This window comes from Muscardinus avellanarius, assembly GCF_963383645.1.
Source record: "Muscardinus avellanarius genome assembly, chromosome: 1".
Classification (NCBI taxonomy): Eukaryota; Metazoa; Chordata; class Mammalia; order Rodentia; family Gliridae; genus Muscardinus; species Muscardinus avellanarius.
In genome coordinates, this window is record NC_137786.1 from 66,269,049 (window position 1) to 66,291,250 (window position 22,202).

Sequence of the window (22,202 nt, forward strand, 5' to 3'; positions counted from 1 at the left end):
GCCCAATTTCTAGGACCTGTGAGTATACAAGTACTTTTTGTTTTCCTAAGCTTTCCTGTGGCCCTTTTTGTGGCTCAATTTGCCTGACCATCACCTAAAAGAGCACAGAAGACAAACAGGTCTATCTATGAACTTTGTATACTTATAAGTTGTTATATACATTAAATAATCAGAGGTAGGTTACTTGTAGTGCTGGAGATTGAACCTAGAATCATTCTACCTCCAAGCTCTATTCCCAGATTTGTTTTCTTATTTTTAAACAAGGTCTCACTAAGTTGCTGAAGTGGGCCTTGAACCTGTGATCATCCTGTCTTAGCCTCCCAAGTACTAGAATTACAGACATGTGCCACCATGCCTGGTTAATAATTTGAGGCCTAGTTACTAAACTGAATTTTTAAAATATTATTGGTACATAGTTTAGTGATAGGCACATAGCTATATTCCCAGTACTTGGAAGGTACTGGAGGGTCCCAGGTTTGAGGCCAGCCTCAGCAACTGAGTGAGGCTCTCAGCAACTTAAATAAGACTCTGTTTCAAAATAAAAAATAAGCCAGGTGTGGTGGTGTACACTTGTAATCCCAGAATTTGGGAGGCTGAGACAGGAGGATCACGATTCGTGGACAGACTCAGCTACTTAGTGAGGCCCTTTGTAACTCAATGAGACCTTATTTCAAAGTAAAGAATAAAAAATAGGGCTGGGGGTGTAGCTCAGAGGTAGAATGCCCCTGGGTTCCATTCCCAGTACCACAGAAAAAAAAAAGGCTGGGGGTGTGGCTCAGAAAAAAACATCCCTGAATTCAATCTCCAAGAGACAGAGAAAGAGAGGAAAGGAGGGAAGGGAGAGAGGAGAGAGGAGAGGAGAGGAGAGGAGAGGAGAGGAGAGGAGAGGAGAGGAGAGGAGAGGAGAGGAGAGGAGAGAGAGAGAGAGAGAGAGAGAGAGAGAGAGAGAGAGAGAGATATTAACATATAGGAAAAAAATCTTTAAACTAAAATTTTTATGTCCACTTTGGAAATTACTTTTGCTATTAGTGTCCCAAATTTAATTCTGGCATAAAATATACCCTTTGAAATGAGCAAGGCTCATGAATGAAAATAGAAACTGAATACCTACCTGGGAAGGTGTACTAGTAAGTTCCATCTTCTCCTGTGATTTCTCCTTTGCTAGTCGAGCAGCTTCTTTAAATTCCTGAAACTTTTCTGCAAACTGAATGAATAAACACTATATACATTAACCAAATAACACTAAGTCATAGTGCCCTGTTACCTTAGTTTGTCTTTCATTTTTTGAATAACTCTTACACAAGCAACAAAGCCTACAAAGAAATTATAGCTTATAATACGAAATGATAGAAAAGAAGCCTAAAAGTAAATATTCATTGTGTATAATGTACTTGGACAAATTTCATTTGAAAATATCACTATATAATGAAGTAAAAATTTGGTGTCAGCTAGCTTATCTAAGTATCTCCTAGGTTGTTCAGAGTAATTTACTAGACTAGTAAACATGATTATACTGTGTTTTGTCACTGAGAAGACTGAATAAGAATATGAAATGATAGTTATCTTTTCAAACCCCAATAAGCCACCCTGATTTCAATTCTATCCTGGGAAAGAAAGTTTGGGGTGGGGGAAGGCTTTTGAGAGATAGGGGAGGGTCAAATTTAATTTACTAAAGGAAAAAGTGGTACTATTATAAAATCTATAACCCTTGTGACTCAGGACTAAGCATAAGATAACTCAACTGTTGGACTTCAGATTTTAAAATCAGATAGAACAAGCTGTGTTGTTTATGTTTTTTAAATTCTCTGTAGTTTATGTGTCATCATTACATCTTTATCTTAAACTTGTCACATCCACATATAGGGAGGTAGACACAGCTGAATCTGCGTTACTATACTTCTTTACTTGAACAGAATATCTTCTTACATGAAAAAAATCTGAATACAAAGCTAAAAAGTCTCACATTGGTGGAAATGAAAGAAAAACAAAAATGTAATTAACTTTTCTTTATGTGATCTGAAGTAGAGAACATGATTTCTCTTCTGTTAATTTAGCATTCCACAATATTTCATGTTTAAAAGCCTTCTCAACTTCATAAAAACTTACGCTATGGCTAATTTTTATATCCTTGTTTTTCAGCAGAAGAAAACATAATGGCTTCAGTTTCCATAGCAACAAATACAATTTAGTAAGCCCCTTAACAATCTAAGCGCAGTTGGAATTTTGCTCACATGAGTCAACCTTAGAAAAAAATATATTTCTTCCAATGATGCTGCTTTCCTTTGTTTTGTGAAGCCTTATCTACAATTGCATCCAGTCTTCTCCAAACCCTTATGATGCTTTGACTCAGTCAGGATTGTTAATAAAAGAAGCCGTAATAGTTATGTGTTTGCTTCATTTGTGTAAATGATTAAAAATTCCTTAGGGTTCCCTACAGTTTGAAAAGCACAAAAATTAATATTCAGGGTAGCTTGGAAAATAGATCAGGATATTGATTGTCATTTCTGGGTCAACATATTCTGAAGAGATTGCCTTTAAGCTCTTGGAGCCAAATCCACACAATAAAAAAATTAGACTTAACTCTAAGAGTTTAAAGGTTGTTTCCCAATATTCAACCACCTTTAAAATACAAGGGTTTCCCACTAGCAATAATTGGTAAAAAGCATAAAAGCATATGCTAACTTTATTTTTTATTTTTTATTTTCTTGGTGGTACTGGGGGTGGAACTCAGAGGCTTTCTACCTCCGGGCTATACTCCCAGACCTTTTTTATATTTTATTTGGAAACAGGGTCTCACTAAGTTGCTGAGAGCCTCACTAAGTAGCTGAGGCTGGCTTCGAACCCGTGCGATCCTCCTATCTCAGCCTCCCAAGCGCGGGGATTACAGGCGTGTGCCACCCTGCCCGGCTCATGTGCTAACTTTAAAGAGTAAAAAACCAAAAAAAAATCTTAAAAAATAAAAACCCTTCCCAGGCAAAAATCTCAAATAAAAAGAAATGGTGATTGACAGAATTTAATAAACTATTCCTTTACGAGAGTAGCTAGTTGCTCAGTAGCTTGAAAGATAGAATGAAGAATTTAAAGTCAAAGTTACTGAGACCTCAACATCATTTCATGCTGCATTTATTTGAAAAATTAACCCATTACTTAGTTCTGTGTTACAAATCAAGAAATTGAGCAAATGGAATATACTTGTAATTTTGTACTTCTCTCGCCCACACCTCTCTCTCTTTTACTTTTTTGGCTATAGGCTTTAATAGACCATTCCAAAAGAAAAGTTCTAAGGTTCTAAGTAATGGCAAAAGTAGTAAAATAAACATGATTTTCCAAGGGGATTATTTATGAAACATCAATGCTCAACTGGATGGCCATGTTCTTTTTATGTTGAGATACTTTGAATCTGAAACTCAAACGTGTATCAGTTAAAAAAATATATTAAGAGAATACGATATGTGTCAGAGAACCAAATCAGATAACACTTGTTTTAATCATCTTTGAATGATTTATAATCACAAAAGTAAAATTTAAAAGTGTTAAAATTTAGCCGGGCATGGTGGTGCATGCCTGTAATCCCTGCGCTTGGGAGGCTGAGACAGGAGGATTGCACAGGTTCAAAGCCAGCCTCAGCTACTTAGTGAGGCTCTCAGCAACTTTGTGAGACCCTGTTTCCAAATAAAATATTAAAAAAGGGCTGGGAGTATAGCCCAGAGGTGGAAAGCCCCTGGGTTCCACCCCCAGTACCACCAAAAAAAAAATAAAAAAATAAAATAAAAGTGTTAAAATTAAACTTCAAAAATAATTTATATCAAAAATATAACAAAACACTTGAAAACATCAGTGCTAAGGAATGCTTAAAACTATAATAAAAAATAAAGTAGATTATTCCATCTACTGAACTAATTATAACTTCAAGACAATAAATACAAAAGTTCAAGATTTTTTAAAAATAACTCCTTTTTAAGAATCTGATTTATTTCTGTAATAAGTAGCTTAAAGTTTCACATAAATATGGAAAGTGTCTATCTCCCAGAATCTGATTAGCCTGAACTTGAATAATCTCAGCCCTCAAGCCATCAGATCATGTCTATACCCAATCTCATGAAATGTGTTTCAAATGTAGAAGTGTTTTTGGTAACAGAATACTTTAATTTCCTTACTTATGCTTCTGTGTAACATTCACAACTCAAGGTGCTGCTAATATAAACAATGCGCAACTTTTGCATATGGCCAGGACAATTATTTTATTTCTAGCATTTAGGCTGGTGACACTCCACATTTATTGACCTTTCTGGACACAATAATTCATTTAGTTTTACCCAAGAATTCCTCATGGTGTCTTTGGATCTCTCTCTGCACTGCACCAAAATTCAGAGTAATCCCTACTCAGATAAAGCACGATTTTCCCTAAACACAAACATATCTATGTGCCTGCACTCATATAAAAATGTTGAAATTTATATATACATATCACTATAAACTGCAGTTTTTACAATTCAGAAGAGGTTGGTGTTCACTCTATCTTGCAGATGATCCCCAACTAAGAGCAGTAGTCTCAAAGCAAAATCCCTTTTCAAGTGCTTACTTATCTCCACATTTTATTTCCTATCACCCAGACAACTAACCACAAAGTCCTTCTCCATGAATGGTGGTTGTTTTTAATGTGTATAATAAATTACACAAGTGACAAAAGATTCAATGATCTTGTGATCTTTGCTCTGAAGTCACTACAGTAGTTCTCCCGTATTTTATACTCTCCATTTGCTACTACGTATTTAAGACATATAAGCTGAAGATGAAGACTTTCACTCAGATCTTACGATTTAACTTACTTTTGAAAGATGATGCTCAGAAGAGAATCCCAGTCCATAAACAGTGTTTGCCCGGCTATCGGCCCACTGGCCAAACTTCTGAGATGTTTTAGTAAATGTCATGTTTGGAGTGATGGTGCTATTTATTATTGCCTGAAAAATAAAACAAGTCTGAGTAACCAGCTAAAAATTAGCAAATAGGCATTTAAACACAGGACCATTTTGTTATATAAAATTTGGCACTGAGCCGGGCATGGTGGTGCATGCCTGTAATCCCAGTATTTGAGAAGTTGAGACAGAAGGATCACAGGTTCATAGCCAGCTTCAGCAATTTACTGAAGTCTTCCATAACTCAGTGAGACCCTGTTTCAAACTAACAAGTAAAATAGGAGCCGGGCGTGGTGGCGCACACTTGTAATCCCCGCGCTTGGGAGGCGGAGACAGGAGGATCGCTCAGGTTCAAAGCCAGCCGTGCTGGCTTAAGAAACCCTGTTTCCAAATTAAAAAAATATATAAAATGGGTCTGGGAGTGTAGCCCAGAGGAAGAAGGGTTCCCAGGAACCCCAGTACCACCAAAAGAAAAAAAAAAGTAAAATAGGGTTGGGTATGTAGCTCAAAGGTAGAATATATTTGGGTCCAATCCTAAGTATCATATATATAAAAAATTTAGAATTGCTAATAAACCACAATGTTAAATATGTAAACATAGTCATAGAAGCCAGATGTAGTGGTACACACCTGTAACCCCAGTAATTGGGAGGCTGAGGCAGAAGACTGAAGGTTCAAGATCAGCCTCAGTAATTTAGCAAGAACCTCAGCAACTTATTGGGTGGTTAATAACCTCTATAATTAAGATTAAACGATTCTGATAAGAATAAAACGATATATGTTTTCAAATCCATAAGCGTCTGCTGGTGAGCTATTAAGTGGAATAAAAATAAAATATTTTCAGAACACAACTAAATTTGTTTGCCATATAAAAATGGTATAAATGTAAAATATTTATAGGTTATGTTATGCAGGTACTGGTGAAGTTATAATATTGAATACATAGACAACTGCCCTATTACAAAAGAGAGAATAACAAAAATTGGCCCTTTATCTCACAGACAGTATAATTATTATATATATAAATATATATATTTAATATATATATTATTATAAAAGAACCCTTATTTGGGGGCAAAATTTATATATTAATATTTACCCTTCAGTTTAAAATGGCTTCTGCCTGAGTATTGTTTTAGAGATGTAAAATATGGCTAATAATTACCCTACCCTACAGAGCTGTCATCAGATGAAAGAAATGAAAAAAATGGTAAAGGATAATTCATTTATTTAACATTTTTATTGAGTACCAATTACATGTCAAACACAATTATAGAAATTTGAGATTTAACAATAAGAGGCAGTATTTGTCTGTTTTTTGGTGACCCACGGGCATTCTGCCTCTGAGCTACACCCCCAGCCCTATTTTTATTTTTTACTTTGAAACAGGGTCTCACTAAGTTGCAGAGGGCCTCACTAAGTAGCTGAGGCTGGCTGCGAACCTGGGGTCCTCCCGTCTCAGCCTCCCAGTGCTGGGATGACAGGTGTGCACCAGAACGCAGGCTGAGAAGCAATGTAATAATGGATTCATTCTATAAGCGCAGTCTGCCAATACAAGTAAATAAATAGCTGATACTATAACCAGAAACGAAGTCCAGTGAAGCCAGGATGTGACAGAGTGGAAGGCAGGCAGAGAAAGACAGGCAGGCACTGCTTTATGTTTAGAGCCCTCAGTGTTCTATGAAGAACATTTGAGCTGGGACTTGAGTGTTTTCAAAGAGATAAGGATATTTTTACACAAAGAGTGGGCTGGAAACAGGTTACACAAGCATCTAAAAATACTGACCAGTATGTTGCTGGTCACTCATTCTTGTTTTAACTATCTCAAATTAATTTCTTTCTACTTTAGTAAAGAATCCCATTTCAATCTCTGACCCTTAACTTGCCTCTGTATTACTTGTTCTTTAATTACTAAGGAAAATCTTTACAACCGTAGATAACCCTACATGCAAAACTTTACTTCTTAGATTCTGTACATGAAACATTACTATGGATCCTTTAAAAAAGTTTTTAGTGCTTTAAAATAAACATGACTCTCAACCTGCAGTTCTTGTCCTTTTAAGGCCAGGTGATAGAACGCTGTGTCATTACAGACCCTGTGGTGCCCAGATCCTGGCTCCCGGCCACGCTAATGTTTCTGCAGCATGATCAGAAAACCTTAAAGCAACTTCACACATGCATTTCAGCTCTTAGTGAGAACAAATAAACATTTTCTACCCTGGGGTACCTATAGGTTTTCTAACTCAATCAGAAAGTGCAGAAAAAGAAGTGGAGGTAGGAAAAAGAAAAATACTCATTTATCTGAGTCAAATAAACACTACTGCTTACCAAGAAACAACTACTCCTATGAACTGCTAGAGTTAACGGTATCCTTTTAGAAAAGTAACTAGAAAATGGAAAATATGGTAGAAAATATAACTTTACTATGGAAGATAGATCTGGCTGAAAGAAACAATACAATAACTTTTCACAAGAGTTCTATAGCCAGGTGTGGTGGCCCATGCTTACAATCCCAATACTTGGGAGGCTTAGACAGGAGCATTGCATAGTCCATACCAGTCTCAGAAACTTGGTAAGACCCTGTTTCAAAATGAAAAGTAGAGTGGGCTTGGGGGGGGGGTGCTCAAGGATAGGATGCTCTCAATCTCCAATATCACCAAAAAAAAAAAGTTATCAAGAAAAAATTTCCTTTCTTGAGAATAACTAAAGTATTTTAATATGGTGAAAGTTATCAACTGAAATCTATTTAAAAACTTCCAAGTTGGGAGTGGTGGTGCAGGCTTGTAAACTCAGCATTCAGGAGGCTGAGACAGGAGGATCAAGGTTCAAGGCCAGCCTCAGCTATTTAGCTAGGTCTTTTGCAACTCAATGAGACCCTGTTTCAAAATAAAGAATAAAAACTAAAGTTAGGAATGTAGCTCAGAGGTAGAATGCCTCTGGGTTCTATCCCCAATAACACAAAAAACAAAACAAAACAAAATCTTCCATATAGGTCTTTTCCTAGACATGAACTGTTATGGTTTGGGGAGAAGTTAAATTCCCCCCAAAACAAACCACAAAAACAGAAAAACAGAAAAACTGTGGGTTCTTGTCCTGAGCTAAGGATAAATACACATTATCCCGGACTCTTGTTGAAGATTTTAAGAAGTTTATTAAAAAGATAGAAATGGCATGGGGGAGGTGGGGTTTGAGTGAATGCCTCACCAAAGATAAACACGTGGACCAGACCTTTTATACTCAGGACCTCTATGTTGTTTACATAATTCTGATGTTGTAACCGGCCCTGTAAGATTCTTCCCTGGCAAGGTGTCTCCTTTCAGGAAGGTTGACCCCTCCTCCCATCCAAGCTAGATTATCCAATTATTATGTAAACCTGTCTTTAGAATGAGGATGAGGAAGTCCTAGTTCCCCTCTCCTATAGACTTGCTAATTACCTTTAGCTGGGTTAATTTACATTGGAATAGTTGCTGCTTTTTTTGGGGCAGAAACCAAGTCCTTTCACCAATTTTTGAAATATATTAGTCAGAGCTTTCTCAATCTTCCTAGGCCATTCCCAATACTGGTCATTAACTATATTACCTCACCTTTACTTTTGTATACTGCTGATCTAATAAAATGACATTTTATCTGTGATTTGGGTCAAGAGACAAAACAGATTACAGATTAGGTTTGAGTCAGAAAAAAAAGAAATTAACACTCTAAACCCTGAGATAATAATAGTTAATATCTGCCAGAGATATTTAATATCTGTTGCATTTCAATAAGCCAGTTACAAAGTTTGAAAAATTACTCTTCATTAAATAACAATGAACAAAAATTAATTATTGTTTCTCAAGTCCTTTAAATCCTCCAAGCAAAAAAAAGGGGGGGGGGAGAGATTATTCTGGTACATACATGTTACACATTTATTTACAAGAAATAAAGTACAAAATACCCTCTAAGGTCCTATAATCTAGTCAAAAAGATAAAGAATGAGCACACTGAAAAATCCGACTAGAAGCTTGGCAATAAATTAAATTGTCTTTTATTCCCCCAAACCTACAAGGCAGCATGTAATTAAGAGTCTAATAATATTGGTAATAACAGGCCGGTTGTGGTGGCGCACGCTTGGAATTCCAGTACTTAGGAGGCTAAGATAGGAGGATTCAGGTTTGCAGCCAGCCTCAGCTACTTAGTGACGCTCCGCAACTTAGTGAGACCCTGTTTTCAGAGGTAAAATACCCCTGGGTTCAATATGCAGCACCACAAAAATACACACACACACACACACACACACACACACACACACACGCACACACACACACACACACACACACACTAGTAATAACAATAATAGCAAGTATTAGTAGGGTGGTTACTATATGCTATTGTTGATTTTGCCTAAATTTATTTACTCTTCATAAGAATGCTATGGTATAATAATATAGGTAGTTGTATTAATTCCCTTTTACAAATGGGAAAACTGATAGTTCCTTTTCGCAGATAGTAAAAATGAGGCACAAAGAAGTTAAATAGCTTCCTTGAGGTCACATGTCTAGTAAGTAAAACAAAAATTCAAATGAAATAGTTTGGCTCTAGAATCTGTTCTTTTAACTCCTATACTATAGCTTATACTCTGGGGACTGGAAAGGCCTCATGGCTTCTTGAAGGTCGGAAGAAGGATGGAAACCCCATCTTTCTGCATACTATATCCAGAATATGCTGTGTGGAATTTTGTTTTCTTTCTTTCTTTTCTTTTCCTTCTTGCTCTTTCTTCTTTCTTTTTTTCTTGTGGTACTGGGAATGAAACCCAAGGGCATTCTACCTCAGAGCTACACCCTCAACCCTATTTTACTCTTTATTTTGAAACAGGGTCTCACTAAATTACAGAGAACCTCACAAGTTGCTGAGGCTGGTGGTGAACCTGTGCTCTTCCTGTCTCAGCCTCCCAAGTACTGGGATTACAAGGGTGTGCCACCACGCCAGGCTTGGGATTTCTTTATCTAAGCATTTACACTAAAATGAATTTTCTTCCCTTTTGAAGAGTCTAATACAGACCAGGCACTAATTGCTTTGCAGAGATTAACTTATTTAATCCTTAAAACTACCAGTACAGACATGAGAACAATGAGGCTTAAGAGGTAATTTGTTCAAAGTCAAAACACTCAGTGATTGGCGGAGCTGAGAGCTAAGCCCAGGCATTCCTTGCTCTTAAATGATACTCTCTCTCCTAAAAATAAAACCTTGGGGTTTCTGTCCTTACAATTCTCTTGAGATAAGAACTGTCAGCTGCAGAAGTGACATGAAGACTTCATATGATTTAGTGATTAAGAACTGCCAGCTGGGCGTGGTGGTGCACGCTTGTAATCCCAGCTTTTGGGGTGGACAGCCTCAGCTACTTAGGGAGGCCCTTCACAACTCTGTGAGACCCGTATAAAAAGACTAAAAATAAACTGGGGGTATAGCCCAGAGGTAGAATGCCCCTGGGTTCCATCCTCAATACCAAGAAGAAAAAAAAAAAAAGAACTGCCTACTATCCTACAGAAGTTGCTATGTTTTGGCTGTGGTTTAATTGTTTTCTCACAAAGATTCAGATGATTGGAGGGAAGCACTGTAGAACCTTCAAGGGTGGGGCCAAGGGGAAGGTATTTAGGTCACTGGAGGCATGCTTTGGGGAGGTAGTTCTTCGTGAGACTCCGAGTTCATAAAAGGGCTATTCTTTTTTTTTTTTTTTTTTTTGGTAGTACTGGGGTTCCTGGAAGCCCTTCTACCTCTGGGCTACACTTCCAGACCTATTTTATACTTTATTAATTTTGGAAACAGGGTCTTTTAAGCCAGAGGGGCTGGCTTCGAACCAACGCGATCCTCCTGTCTCCGCCTCCCAAGCACGGGGATTCCAAGCGTGAGCCACCACGCCTGGCCAAAGGGCTATTCTTAAAAGGAGCTGGCCTGGCCCCTGTCATCCCTCTCTGCTCCTGATCCAAGATGTAATCGATTGCTTTCCTATGCACTCCTACCATCCCCATCCACATGCAGTGCTAAAAGCAAGCAGCAGCACTCATCAAACTTGTAATATGTTGTTTGGACTTTCAGCCTCCAAAATCTCTCCATAATTAGCTTGTGCCAGTATTTTGCTATAGTAACACAAAGCTGACGATATCCGAAAATAATTCTAGCTTCTAGGATTCTAGATCATGGCCATTGTGTTCACAACTATATTCCTACTACCTAGCATAGTGCCTGCCTGACACGTGAGAGACATGTAATGAATATTGAAAAAACTGAATCATCTCAAATGTATAGACTATTTTTGGTATATGACTCAATTTAATAAGGTGGTTGATCCAAGAAATTTGGTGGACAAAAAGTAGTGCTAACCTAAGAATGAACAGTAATAGTTTTTAAAGTTTTACAAATTCAGCCAGGCCCACACCTGTAATCCCAGTTCTTAGGAGGCCAAGACAGGAGAATTGCTGGTTCAAGGACAGTCTCAGCAATTTAGCAAGACTCCGTTTCAAAATAAAGGATAAAATAAGGCTGAGGGTATAGCTAGGAGGTAGAATGTCTCTAGGTTCAATCCCTAGTAACACACACACACACACACACACACACACACACACACACACACACACACACACAGAGTTTTGAAAATTAAAAAGAAGAACCAGACGTGGTAGCGCATGCTTGTAATCCCAGCAGTTGGGAGGCTGAAACAGGAGGTTCACAGATTTTCAGCCAGCCTCAACTACTTAGTGAAGCCCTGAGCAACTTAGTGAGACTCTGTTTCAAAATAAAGAATAAAACTTAGGCCGGTGTGGCTCAGAGGTAGAATGCTCCTGGGTTCAATCCCCAGTACTGCAAAAATTAAAATAATAAAAATAATAAAAAGAAAATATTATAATCAAGATAAGTCAAAACAGTTTATTTAAGGCAAATACTACCTACCTTTGAGCCATCTAAACTGATTATCCTATACACATTTCTTGTGCTGTCGTAAAAATAAGACACAGTAACTGCATGCTTGCTGGTGGGTACCCAATTCTTCTTTGTGTTTGGGTCAATCTGGAAGACATGAGCTCGAGTGCTGAAGATAGGTTGCTCCCTGCAGGGCAGAAAAGAAAATGACAAACTGAAAGCAGCCAGTTTGATGCCACTGGACAAGAGGACATGAAAACTGTACGGACAGCATCCACATACCCCAAATAAAAGCAATTTTCTTTCAAATGTGAATATTTCTAAGTGTTCAATTATAGCTTCTTTAAAACAATTTTAACCCATCCTGCTTATTCCCAAATTCTGTACACATGAATTTACTTACTCACTAAAATGTATCTGTAACTCTAAAACTAAGACTTGTGGCATTTTCTTAGTCTTTGCACATGTTCAGTGAGCAAGAGAAAAATCTATGCACATTTCCATTTGAAGTTGAATAGGATGATACCTGACATTCTTGTTTCAGTACTCATACTATTTAAAACAAGTATCCTTTTTGCAGTCTATTTAACATCACATTTTCTGCATTTTTGTGTTTACTATTGGTGCTATCACTGTTTAAAGTGTGTCCCTGGCATATTGCTAAAGTATTCCTAAGTGTTGTCTGTTCCTAGGTACAAGAAGGTTGTGATATGCCTTAAGAAAAATACGTGTGTGTTAGATAAGCTTCACTCTGGTGTGAGTTATAGCGATGCTGATTATGAGTTCAGTGCTAAAGCAGTAACAATACATATTTGAAAATGTGTCTGTAAACAAAACATACATAAAACAATGCATAAATAAAACCATACATAAATGACCCCAACCGGGGGCAGTGGCGCAACCTATAATCTCAATACTTGGGAGGCTGAGAGAGGAAGATTATAAACTCAACATTGGCTTTGCCTACTCAGTAAGATATTATTTGAAAATTATAAAAAGTAAAAGGGACTGTGATGTAGCTCAGTGGTAGAATACCCTTGGGTTCAATCCCCAGTAGTAATCGTGCACTACACCACCATGCCTAGCCTAGTATCTTTTATTTGATCCTTACAAGGCTAATAGTTTTTATTCATTTGAAAACTATGTCATTCTCATATTAGGTAAATAACTGAAGAAAATTTACATTCAATATACTATATATTTATGTACTATATTGAAAAGTATATAAAAAACAAGGTTGCTCAAAACCAAAAATATAGTTTTCATATATATATATACATATATATATCAAATACAGCCTTGAAATTTTCAAATTCAAAATTTAAAGATCCAAAACTCATAAAATATATACTCAAAATATACAAAATTTGTCAAAGTATAAAACAAACATAATATAATCTATATGTAAACGATCCATTATAATGCAAAATTTTCCAAGTCATGAGTAAAAACTCTTTTAGAAACAGCATTTGTCAAAGACACTTGATGTCTTTTTTCCCCAGTCCAAATAAGTCTCCTCTTTCATTTCACTACACACCATTCTTTTCTGAAGCAGTTCAAGAACCTGAAGAGAATTTTAACTGGCAACACTTAATGTGTAAAATTAAAGGAATGGATTGAGTGCTGTGGTGCACAACTTCTAATCTCAGCAACTCCGGAGGTTGAAGCAGGAGGATCACAAGTTCTAGGCCAGCCGGGGTAATTTCGAGAGATCCTGTCTCAAAATAAAATATAAAAAGTCTAGGGATGTAGCTCAATGGTAGAGATCCCCCAGGGTTGATTCTCAATACAGCAATAAGTAAATTCAAAATTTTTTATTTTAAAGATTTAAATGTTAGAGATCCCCCGGGGTTGATTCCCAATACAGCAAATAAGTAAATTCAAAATTTTTTACTTTAAAGATTTAAAAAATATTAAATTTGAAGGAAAGAAGAGCATAGATGACAGAATTCAGAAAAAAATAGTCATGGCCAATTCTGGGTCCTTGGCAAATGGTTAATAATGATGGGCTGGCATCCCATGTCTCCGAGGTCTACCTTAGCACCAATGGTGTAAAAGGAAGTGTTTTCCTTGTAGTATCCTGACTCTTTCCCAGTTTTGTTTCTGAAAACTTCCAATACAGCTTTCCTATTAAAAAATTTTATTCTGAAAGTGATACATTTTGTGCCATTCTAAGACCTGAAGCAGAAAGTCCTCACTCCTTGTTTAACTGTCATTATGTTTGGATTCATTTAACAAATAATTAACAATCTGGTAAAGCTTTGTGCCAGGATGAAGAATCTTCAATTGGATCGTCTTACTCATCCCCTCTTTCCCCATCTTCAATACCTGTCTCACTGTGAGGCTGGTTCTACAACTTGTGTTACCTTCCCAAAGCCCTACAATCCTGATATTTTTCCTTTTTTTTTTTTTTTACCTTTTAATTAATGTTCCAGGTAAAAGTATAGTTGCTCAGACTAACTGTGGCTATTCCAACTCAGGGAATCTGATCACATATACTCTATTAAAACATACAAAGAAGGGACGTAGACACCAATTCTTTACTGACTTGATAGGTTTTGGGTTTTCATTTCATTGGAGGAGGGGGTTAAATTTCTAAAGAGTGCAGGCTGGTGACTATAGGAATGTGTTCTAAAGATACTTTCTAAAAAACTAAATTACCATTAGCGCTAGGCATGTTGGTGCATGCTGATAATCCCAGAACTTCATAGGCTGAGACAGGAGGACCACAAGTTCAAGGCCAGTACATAGTAACTTAGTGAGACCTGGTTTCAAAATGAAAAATGAAAAAAGGACTGGGGCTATGGAACTGTGATTGAACATCCCTGGGTTCAATCCCAAGTATATCCCCCCCACACACACACAAACTAGATTAGTTATTAAAATAATGATATTGCTTTCTGTAAGCTTATAAAATTCTAAGGGAAATGCAATATTTTAAGTCCAGTAGATGCTACACAATAACTCACCCAATTTAATTGGGCCATATATATTTTTTCTTTTCTTTTTGATACTGGAGGTTGAACTTAGGGGCATTCTACCTCCCAGCCCTTTATACGTTTTTAATTTTGGAATAGTCTTGCTAAGTTGCTAAGGCTGGCCTTAATACCTGGGATCCTTCTGTCTCAGCTTCCCAAGTACTGGGATTATAGGTGTGTGCCACAATGTTCAGCTAATTAGTCCACATTATTTAAATTCTTTCAGAACAAAAATATTTTAACTAGTTATAAGTAAATGATATCTGCATTTAATAACTACCTAGTTTTCTTTAATTCTCTTCTGAATGGCTTGTTTCTTAATAAAAATTATAATTTTCATTATTTCTGTGGTCAAAAACTAACCTATCAAAGTTTAGATGATAAAGGAGAATGAATAATTTTCACTACTAATACAAAGAACAAAATTCCTAGAATTAATTAGTATGCTACTACATCTGGCAGAGCATACTAGTAAATGATTCAAATTTTATTGACCATTATATGCCAAAAACTGGTATGGAGACTAAGGATACAGCAGAGTGACAGAGCATGTGCCTAGCATGTACTAGGCCCTAAGTTCAATTCCCAGAACTGCAAAGAAAAAAAGAAAAAGAAAAAGAACTGAGATGGAGATGGTCCCTGCCCTTGAAACTTTCAATCTGGTAAGAGAAGACAGATATGTTAAAAAAAAATAAGATTTTTATTATAGTTTGAATTTAAAATAATACCCAAAACTCATATGTTAAGCCATATAGCCAAGTTTAAAGGTGGGACTTGGTTGCTGGGAAAGGGTCCCTGTGGCTAGGGATGTTTTTTCTAGTTGGGCCACTACAGCTTCCTTTCTCCTCCTCTTCTCCTCTCCTCTCCTCTCCTCTCCTCTCCTCTCCTCTCCTCTCCTCTCCTTTCCTCTCCCTTCCCCTCCTCTCCCTTCTCCTCCTCTCCCCTCCCCTCCCTTTCTCTCTCCTTCTCCCTTCTCTCTAGACCCTGCCACCATGAGCTGACAACAAGCTCTCATCTTCTTTCTCTGCTCCCTGCCATGATGCCCTGAAGACCTGCAGCTGCTGCTTCCAAGGAATCATTCTGACATGAACTGAAATCTCCAGAAGTATGAGCAAATAAAATTCTTCTTCATCTAAGTTTTGTGAGTCAGGTGTTTAGGTCACAGCAGTGAGAATGCTGACTAAATCTTGAAAAGTTCATGTTGGAAAGACAGAGTAAAAGTAAAATACTGTCTACCATGATAGATTCTCAAAAAAATTAAAAAGTGATTGAGGGCTATGATGGAGAAAGTGATGCCTAGGGAAAGTCTGAAACAAATATTTCACAGTGGGAAAATGGCCCAGTGTATTGTTGTGTGTAAAAGGAACTAATTTAGTAAGTAGAAATGTCTTTGAAGAATGAGGTTAGAATGAAGAAATAAAATAAGCCACTTGTGAGGCACTGGAAGTGAAATAATAAACAGAAAATAATTTTGCATTTTAGAAAGATAAATGTGGCAGCAAATGAAGGAGGTGGGTTGGAGAGAAACAATAATGAAGATAGGGAGACGAAGCAGAACCTTATTAAAGAATCCCAAGTATTAAAGTATAAACAGGACGGGACATTAGGGAGTAGAATGAAGGCATAAGAAAGAATTAAAGAGCCGGGAGTGGCAGCGCACGCTTGTAATCGCAGCATTTGGGAGGCTGAGACTGGAGGATCGTGGTTCGCAGACAGCCTCAGCTACTTAGTGAGGCCCTCTGCAACTTAGTGAGATCTTGTTTCAAAATAAAGAATAAAAAATAGGGTAGGCGTTAACTCGGAGATCTGATGCTCCTGTGTTCCATCCCCAACCCCCCCCCACACACACACACAAAAGAATTAAAGGTAAATTTAGGAAGTAACATAAGTAAGATTAAGTAACAGATTGTATATAGAAAACTGGTTCTTAACCTGGGACAAGCTGTCCCTCAGGGACATTTCACACTGGAGACATGGGTTGTTTGGGCATCTAGAAGACAGCAGCCATACATGTTATGGAACATCTACAAAGTACAGGGCAGCACCCCACAGCAAAGAATTACCCAACCCCAAATGTCAGTTACCCCAGTGTTGAGAAATCCTGATATAGGAGACGTAAGAGGAATCTGTCTCCTGGGTTTCTAGTTTGGGTGACTAAGAAGATGACAGGGCCATACACAGGAGGGATATAGAAATTAAAGTCTGGAATTGAGGGCCTGGAAGGAATGAGGATGAGCTCAGTTTAGACTGAATTCAGAAGCCAGTGTAGGTTCAGGAGCTTCCAAATACTTGTTTATAGAGCTCAGCAGAGTAAACCAGGCTGGAGTGAAAATACTGGGGATTCACCAGCTCTCCTGACCAGTCTATTTAAGATATATTCCAACAATTTTCATGTCAATAATTTCATTTAGACAAAAACTGAAGAAATAGTAGACAAAAGTACACCCAAAATAATATGGTTCTTATTCTCTTAAAAAAAAAAAAGCCCTGAAATGCATTTGAAATTGTCCTAGATGTCCAAGTATTAAGGTTACTAATTCTTTAAATAAACTGGGTGGAATTCATAAATTAAGGTTAGAGACACACTTCCTTCACAAGAATCCATGCAACTACTAATTGGATCAAATATCAGTGGTTCCTCGTATTGTGTTCGAAGGAAAAAAATATAAAAAAAAAAGTGTTTCATGTTTAAATAAGTTTTGCAAACACTGTGGTATATACTATTCTAAAATATTGATAATGCACATTAGAATATTAAGGGCTTTAAGAAGATATGCACAATAAACACTTAACCCAAAATAATCCCACATATGAGAAATTATTTGACCTTAGAACTCTTTTTTCACGTAACACATTAACATCTAAAAGAACTTATATTTGTAACCACAATATGAGACTCAAAGAACAAATTTCAGAGTAAATATTATCTCACTGAAAATTGGTCTTGGTATTTGTTAAGGTTTGACTCTGAAACGTCCTCCCAAAGTTTATGCGTTGGAAGCGTGACCCCCGAGCAGCAAGTTCCGAGGTGGGCATGGCCTTGAGGCCTGTACGTGTCCCTGCCTTCCTCCTCTCTTCCTCTCTTCCTCCCACAGCCATGAGGTGAGCATCGGTCTCCCACCATGCCCTGCTGCCACGATATGTCTGCCTTGGAGCTGGCAAACTATGGACTGAATTTCTGAAACCATAAGCCAAAGTAAATTTTTTTTCTCTTCTAAGTTGTTCTTGTCAGTTAATTTACTTGTAGCAACGAGAAAGCTAACTAATACAGTATTTCTAACTATATCAGTAATATCACTAGAAAATATATAGCAGTTCAAAAGTGATGTCTTTATTGTGACTACAGTATTATTTCTTAAATATTAATGTGTTAAGAGCATTCAGTTCTTCTAAGAAGTTGGACATTAAGCTTAAATGTAAAAGCAAATAGATCCAGCATGAAATGGATTAACTTAGAGGAAAACTAAACATACACATTTTAGTACTAGAGAATCATTTACTTGATAATTTCTTACACATCTGTAACAGTTCAAACTAGCCGGGCGTGGTGGCGCATGCTTGTAATCCCAGCATTCGGGAGGCTGAGACCGGAAGATCGCAGTTCACGGACAGCCTCAGCTTCTTAGTGAGTCCTCTGCAACTCAGTGAGACCCGGTTTCAAAATAAAGAATAAAAATAGGGCAGGGGGTGTAGCTCGAAGGTCGAATGCCCCTGGGTTCCATCCCCAGACCCACAAAATAAATAAATAAATAAATAGTTCAAACTACTGTACTTATACAAGAAAGATTACTGGAGTATTTTCCTATTAGAAAACTTAAAGAATTAAAAAATTCTAGAAAATATAAGAATAATTCTGAAGGTCTTTATCTTGGGGAAGTGTCCTATAAAGGCACTATATACAATGACAGATTCTAAAACTTAGCATGAATGCAGAAGATTGAAAGATTGTATAATATAATTAAGTATAAGATAACTGAGGGAAAAAAGGTAGTAAAATTAAAATTTTATTTAAAAATAAGTCTTATTCATAGAGAATTACTACATTTAGGCCACAGTCATCTGTGTAATAAGGAATAAATGAGTATCATAAAAACTGAAGCATAACAAAAAGATTATTTGCTAGGAGATAAATAAATTCTACATCTAGGAGGAAAGAAAGCAAAAAGTTAACATTTCTCATTTTGGATGCCTTTGATTTAAAAAAAAATCAATGAAATGCTGCTTCAAAATAACTATTGAAGTCTGTATTTTGCAAATAGTGTGTAATTATTTAAATCTTTGTTTCAAGGAAGTACAAAGGCATGAGTCCAATAAATATAATCAAACTCAAGGGAAGAGAAATGATACATTTCCTAGTCTTGCTTTAATGCCTAGCTTACAAATGCCCCTTTTTAGATATATAAGTAAAAATAGCTATTGTAGCAAAAGAGATATAAAGAAGGTTATGGTTTTAAATAACTGCAACTTTCTACTTAATTTTTCAAAGGAAAGTAGCCTGCCAGACTTGTTATAAACAAGGCTGGTAATGTTTTCCACTGAAGGGTTTGACACTGTTGTAGACACTGCTGACTGCCTAGTTCCTAATTATTCTTCTCTGCCGCTCCTTAGCAAACCACAGGTACTCCACCCTCCCTTCCAGCACACGGAGCTTCACGCTCTTGCCAGAAGTTGGCTTAGAATGGATCTAAAGCAATTCAGATCAATGAAAGAACTAGAAAAAGTTTCCTGGAAGCTTCTAGGGACACTCATGAAGAGATAATTACACATATAAAAATGGATGTTCTCTTAAATAGTATTTGTACCTGACACCAGGATATGAAGAAGCCATCTTAGCACTGTAAGGAGAGCATACTTGAGAACAAGGCCAACATTCTTATTTAATAATAGCAGATGGAAAAACAAAGAATGTGCTTTCTTGATTATGTCACCGAAACAATGAGTCAGCCTACCTTCAAGCTTCTGATGTGATCAAACAAGTATCCGAATTGAAACAGTTCTCATTTTAAAAATTACACACATTATAATTGAAGATGTTTACATATAATAACTCTGTAATATATGTGCCCCAATAAAAGATGATTAGCAGTCTAGTCTCCAGAACTCCTGGCTGGCTAGCTACTGACTGGTTATTAAGTCCATACATAACACAACCTCATAGTACACACGACTAGATTTTGGGGGGCCCCATTTAAAACTGCAGAGCTAGTCGACAGAGAAACTTATAAAAATAACTGCATTTGAGAAGAGTGGGAAGAGGAAGAAGTGGAAAGGAGAATGTGGAAATGGTGAGGTCACTTCCAACTGACTTTCTGTTACAAGGATTTTACTTCTAAACTTTAAACTAAAAAAAGAGCAGTATAGAACTTATTAGCTTTATGGAAGCAACTATCAAAATAAGTAAGAACAGAAACCAGACTTGGTGACACACACCTGTAATCCGAGTACACTTGGTAAGGCTAGAAGGGTAACAGCAAGGATGTGTCTGGGCATTTTATCTAACGCCCATTGAACTTCACAGGTAATGACTGAAGAATTTAGTTTCAGTGCCACTGTGAGGCAGCATAACATACCTTCAAACAAGCAGAAGCTCAAACACTGAAATTTCCTAAAAAATTGTCAGGTACAAGTTAAGATAGACTGTAATTCTACAGGATTACCAAAGAACTGGTTTAAATCTCTGTCTGTCTCTCTCTCTCTCTAAACACACAGATACAGACACACACACACACACACACACACACACACACACACACACCCCTTAACAAAAATCTTAGTTTTGATGCTACTAAAAACTGACTGCATGATCTAATAGCATACTACCAACTGTATATTTTTATTACCATGTTATGTATTTTTGGTGGGAAAGGTGGTACTGAGGATTGGATCCAAGGGCAGTCTCCTTCTGAGTTATACCCCTAACCTTTTCTAATTTTTATTTTGAAACAGCATCTCACTAGGTTGCTAAGTATCTCATTGTATTGCTGAGGCTGTCCTCAAACCTGCGACCCTCTTCTTTCAGCCTCCTAAATACTGGGATTACAGGCATGCATCACAATGCCTGGCTCCATGTTATGTACTTAATATTTGATTGCTTATATATAAAATGCTCTTTAAAAATACGCATGCCTACTTTGAGGAAAGCAAAGATTACTCTAATGTCTACCCAATATATAAGTATACTGCAACAACTCCATCTAGTGATGAATTAAAAACATGGCAGATGCATGTTTCTTCAAACTTGCAAGTTACTACATGGCAAATGCAAAGTTGTAAAGTGAAACTGCTATAACATAGGTATAGACTTAAAAATGTGCAAGCCAGGTGTGGTGGCGCACGCTTGTAATCCTAGCACTGGGGAGGCTGAGACAGGAGGACCCGGGTACACGGACAGCCTCAGCTACTTAGTGAGGCCCTGTTTCAAAATAAAGAATAAAGGCTGGGTGTGTTGGCGCACACTTGTAATTCAAGCACTTGGGAGGCTGAGACAGGAGGATCTCAGTTCCCAGACAGCTACAGCGACTTAGGCCCTTTGGAACTCAGTGAGACCCTGTTTCAAAATAAAGAATTAAAAAACATATATAGGGCTGGGGTGTAGCTCAGAGGTAGAATGTCTTTGGGTTTCATCCCCAGTACCACAAAGAAAAATAATAATAAAAATAAATAAATAAATAATACACAAAGAAAGAATAGAAATAGGGCTGAAGTAGAATGGCCCTGGGTTCAATCCCCGGTGAAGGAGGAGGAGGAGGAGGAGGAGGAGGAGGAGGAGGAGGAGGAGGAGGAGACCCTGAGTGTTTTAAAATATATCAGGGTAATGCCTGATATATGTTACATTTAAAGTTGAATTTTTACAATTATGTTTAAAACTAGTATTGTATGTTCACTTTTACTAAAAATTAAATACTCTCTTTCTAGATGAGTTCCACTAAATAAAGCTAAATTTAGAGACAGTACACACTAGGGAAATCTGAGGAAAGTAGCCTCCTGGTAATAACTGGAGTTTAATTTCTATTAATATAGGTGAGACATCAGTAAAAATATAATTTCCCAACAGACATCCAGTTCTTTAAAATTTCAATGAATTAAACATTAAAAGAGCATTAAGGAGCCGGGCGTGGTGGCACACGCTTGTAATCCCAGCATTCGGGAGGCTGAGACCAGAGGATCGTGGTTCACAGACAGCCTCAGCTACTTAGTGAGGCCCTCTGCGACTCAGTGAGACCCTGTTTCAAAATAGAAAATAAAAAATAGGGCAGGGGGGTGTGGCTCAGAGGTTAAATGCCCCTGGGTTCCATGACCAGACCCGCCAAAAAACAACAACAACAACAACAACAACAACAACAACAACAGGCATTAAGGAGTCAGGCATAGTGGTATACACTTGAAATCTTAATACTTGTGAGGCTGAGACAGG

General features: G+C 37.3%; 1 protein-coding gene across 1 annotated transcript in view; it reads right to left on the bottom strand.

The window, feature by feature from the left end:
- The window catches only part of HOMER1 (homer scaffold protein 1), a gene marked incomplete at both ends in the record, with an annotated part of 143,597 nt that overhangs the window by 85,222 nt on the left and 36,173 nt on the right, over nt 1-22,202 (bottom strand). The window contains 3 exons of the mRNA XM_080705961.1: nt 1,112-1,204; nt 4,830-4,961; nt 11,841-11,997. Coding sequence (XP_080562087.1) covers nt 1,112-1,204; nt 4,830-4,961; nt 11,841-11,997 — 382 coding nt within the window. The remainder of the gene's footprint in view (nt 1-1,111; nt 1,205-4,829; nt 4,962-11,840; nt 11,998-22,202) is intronic.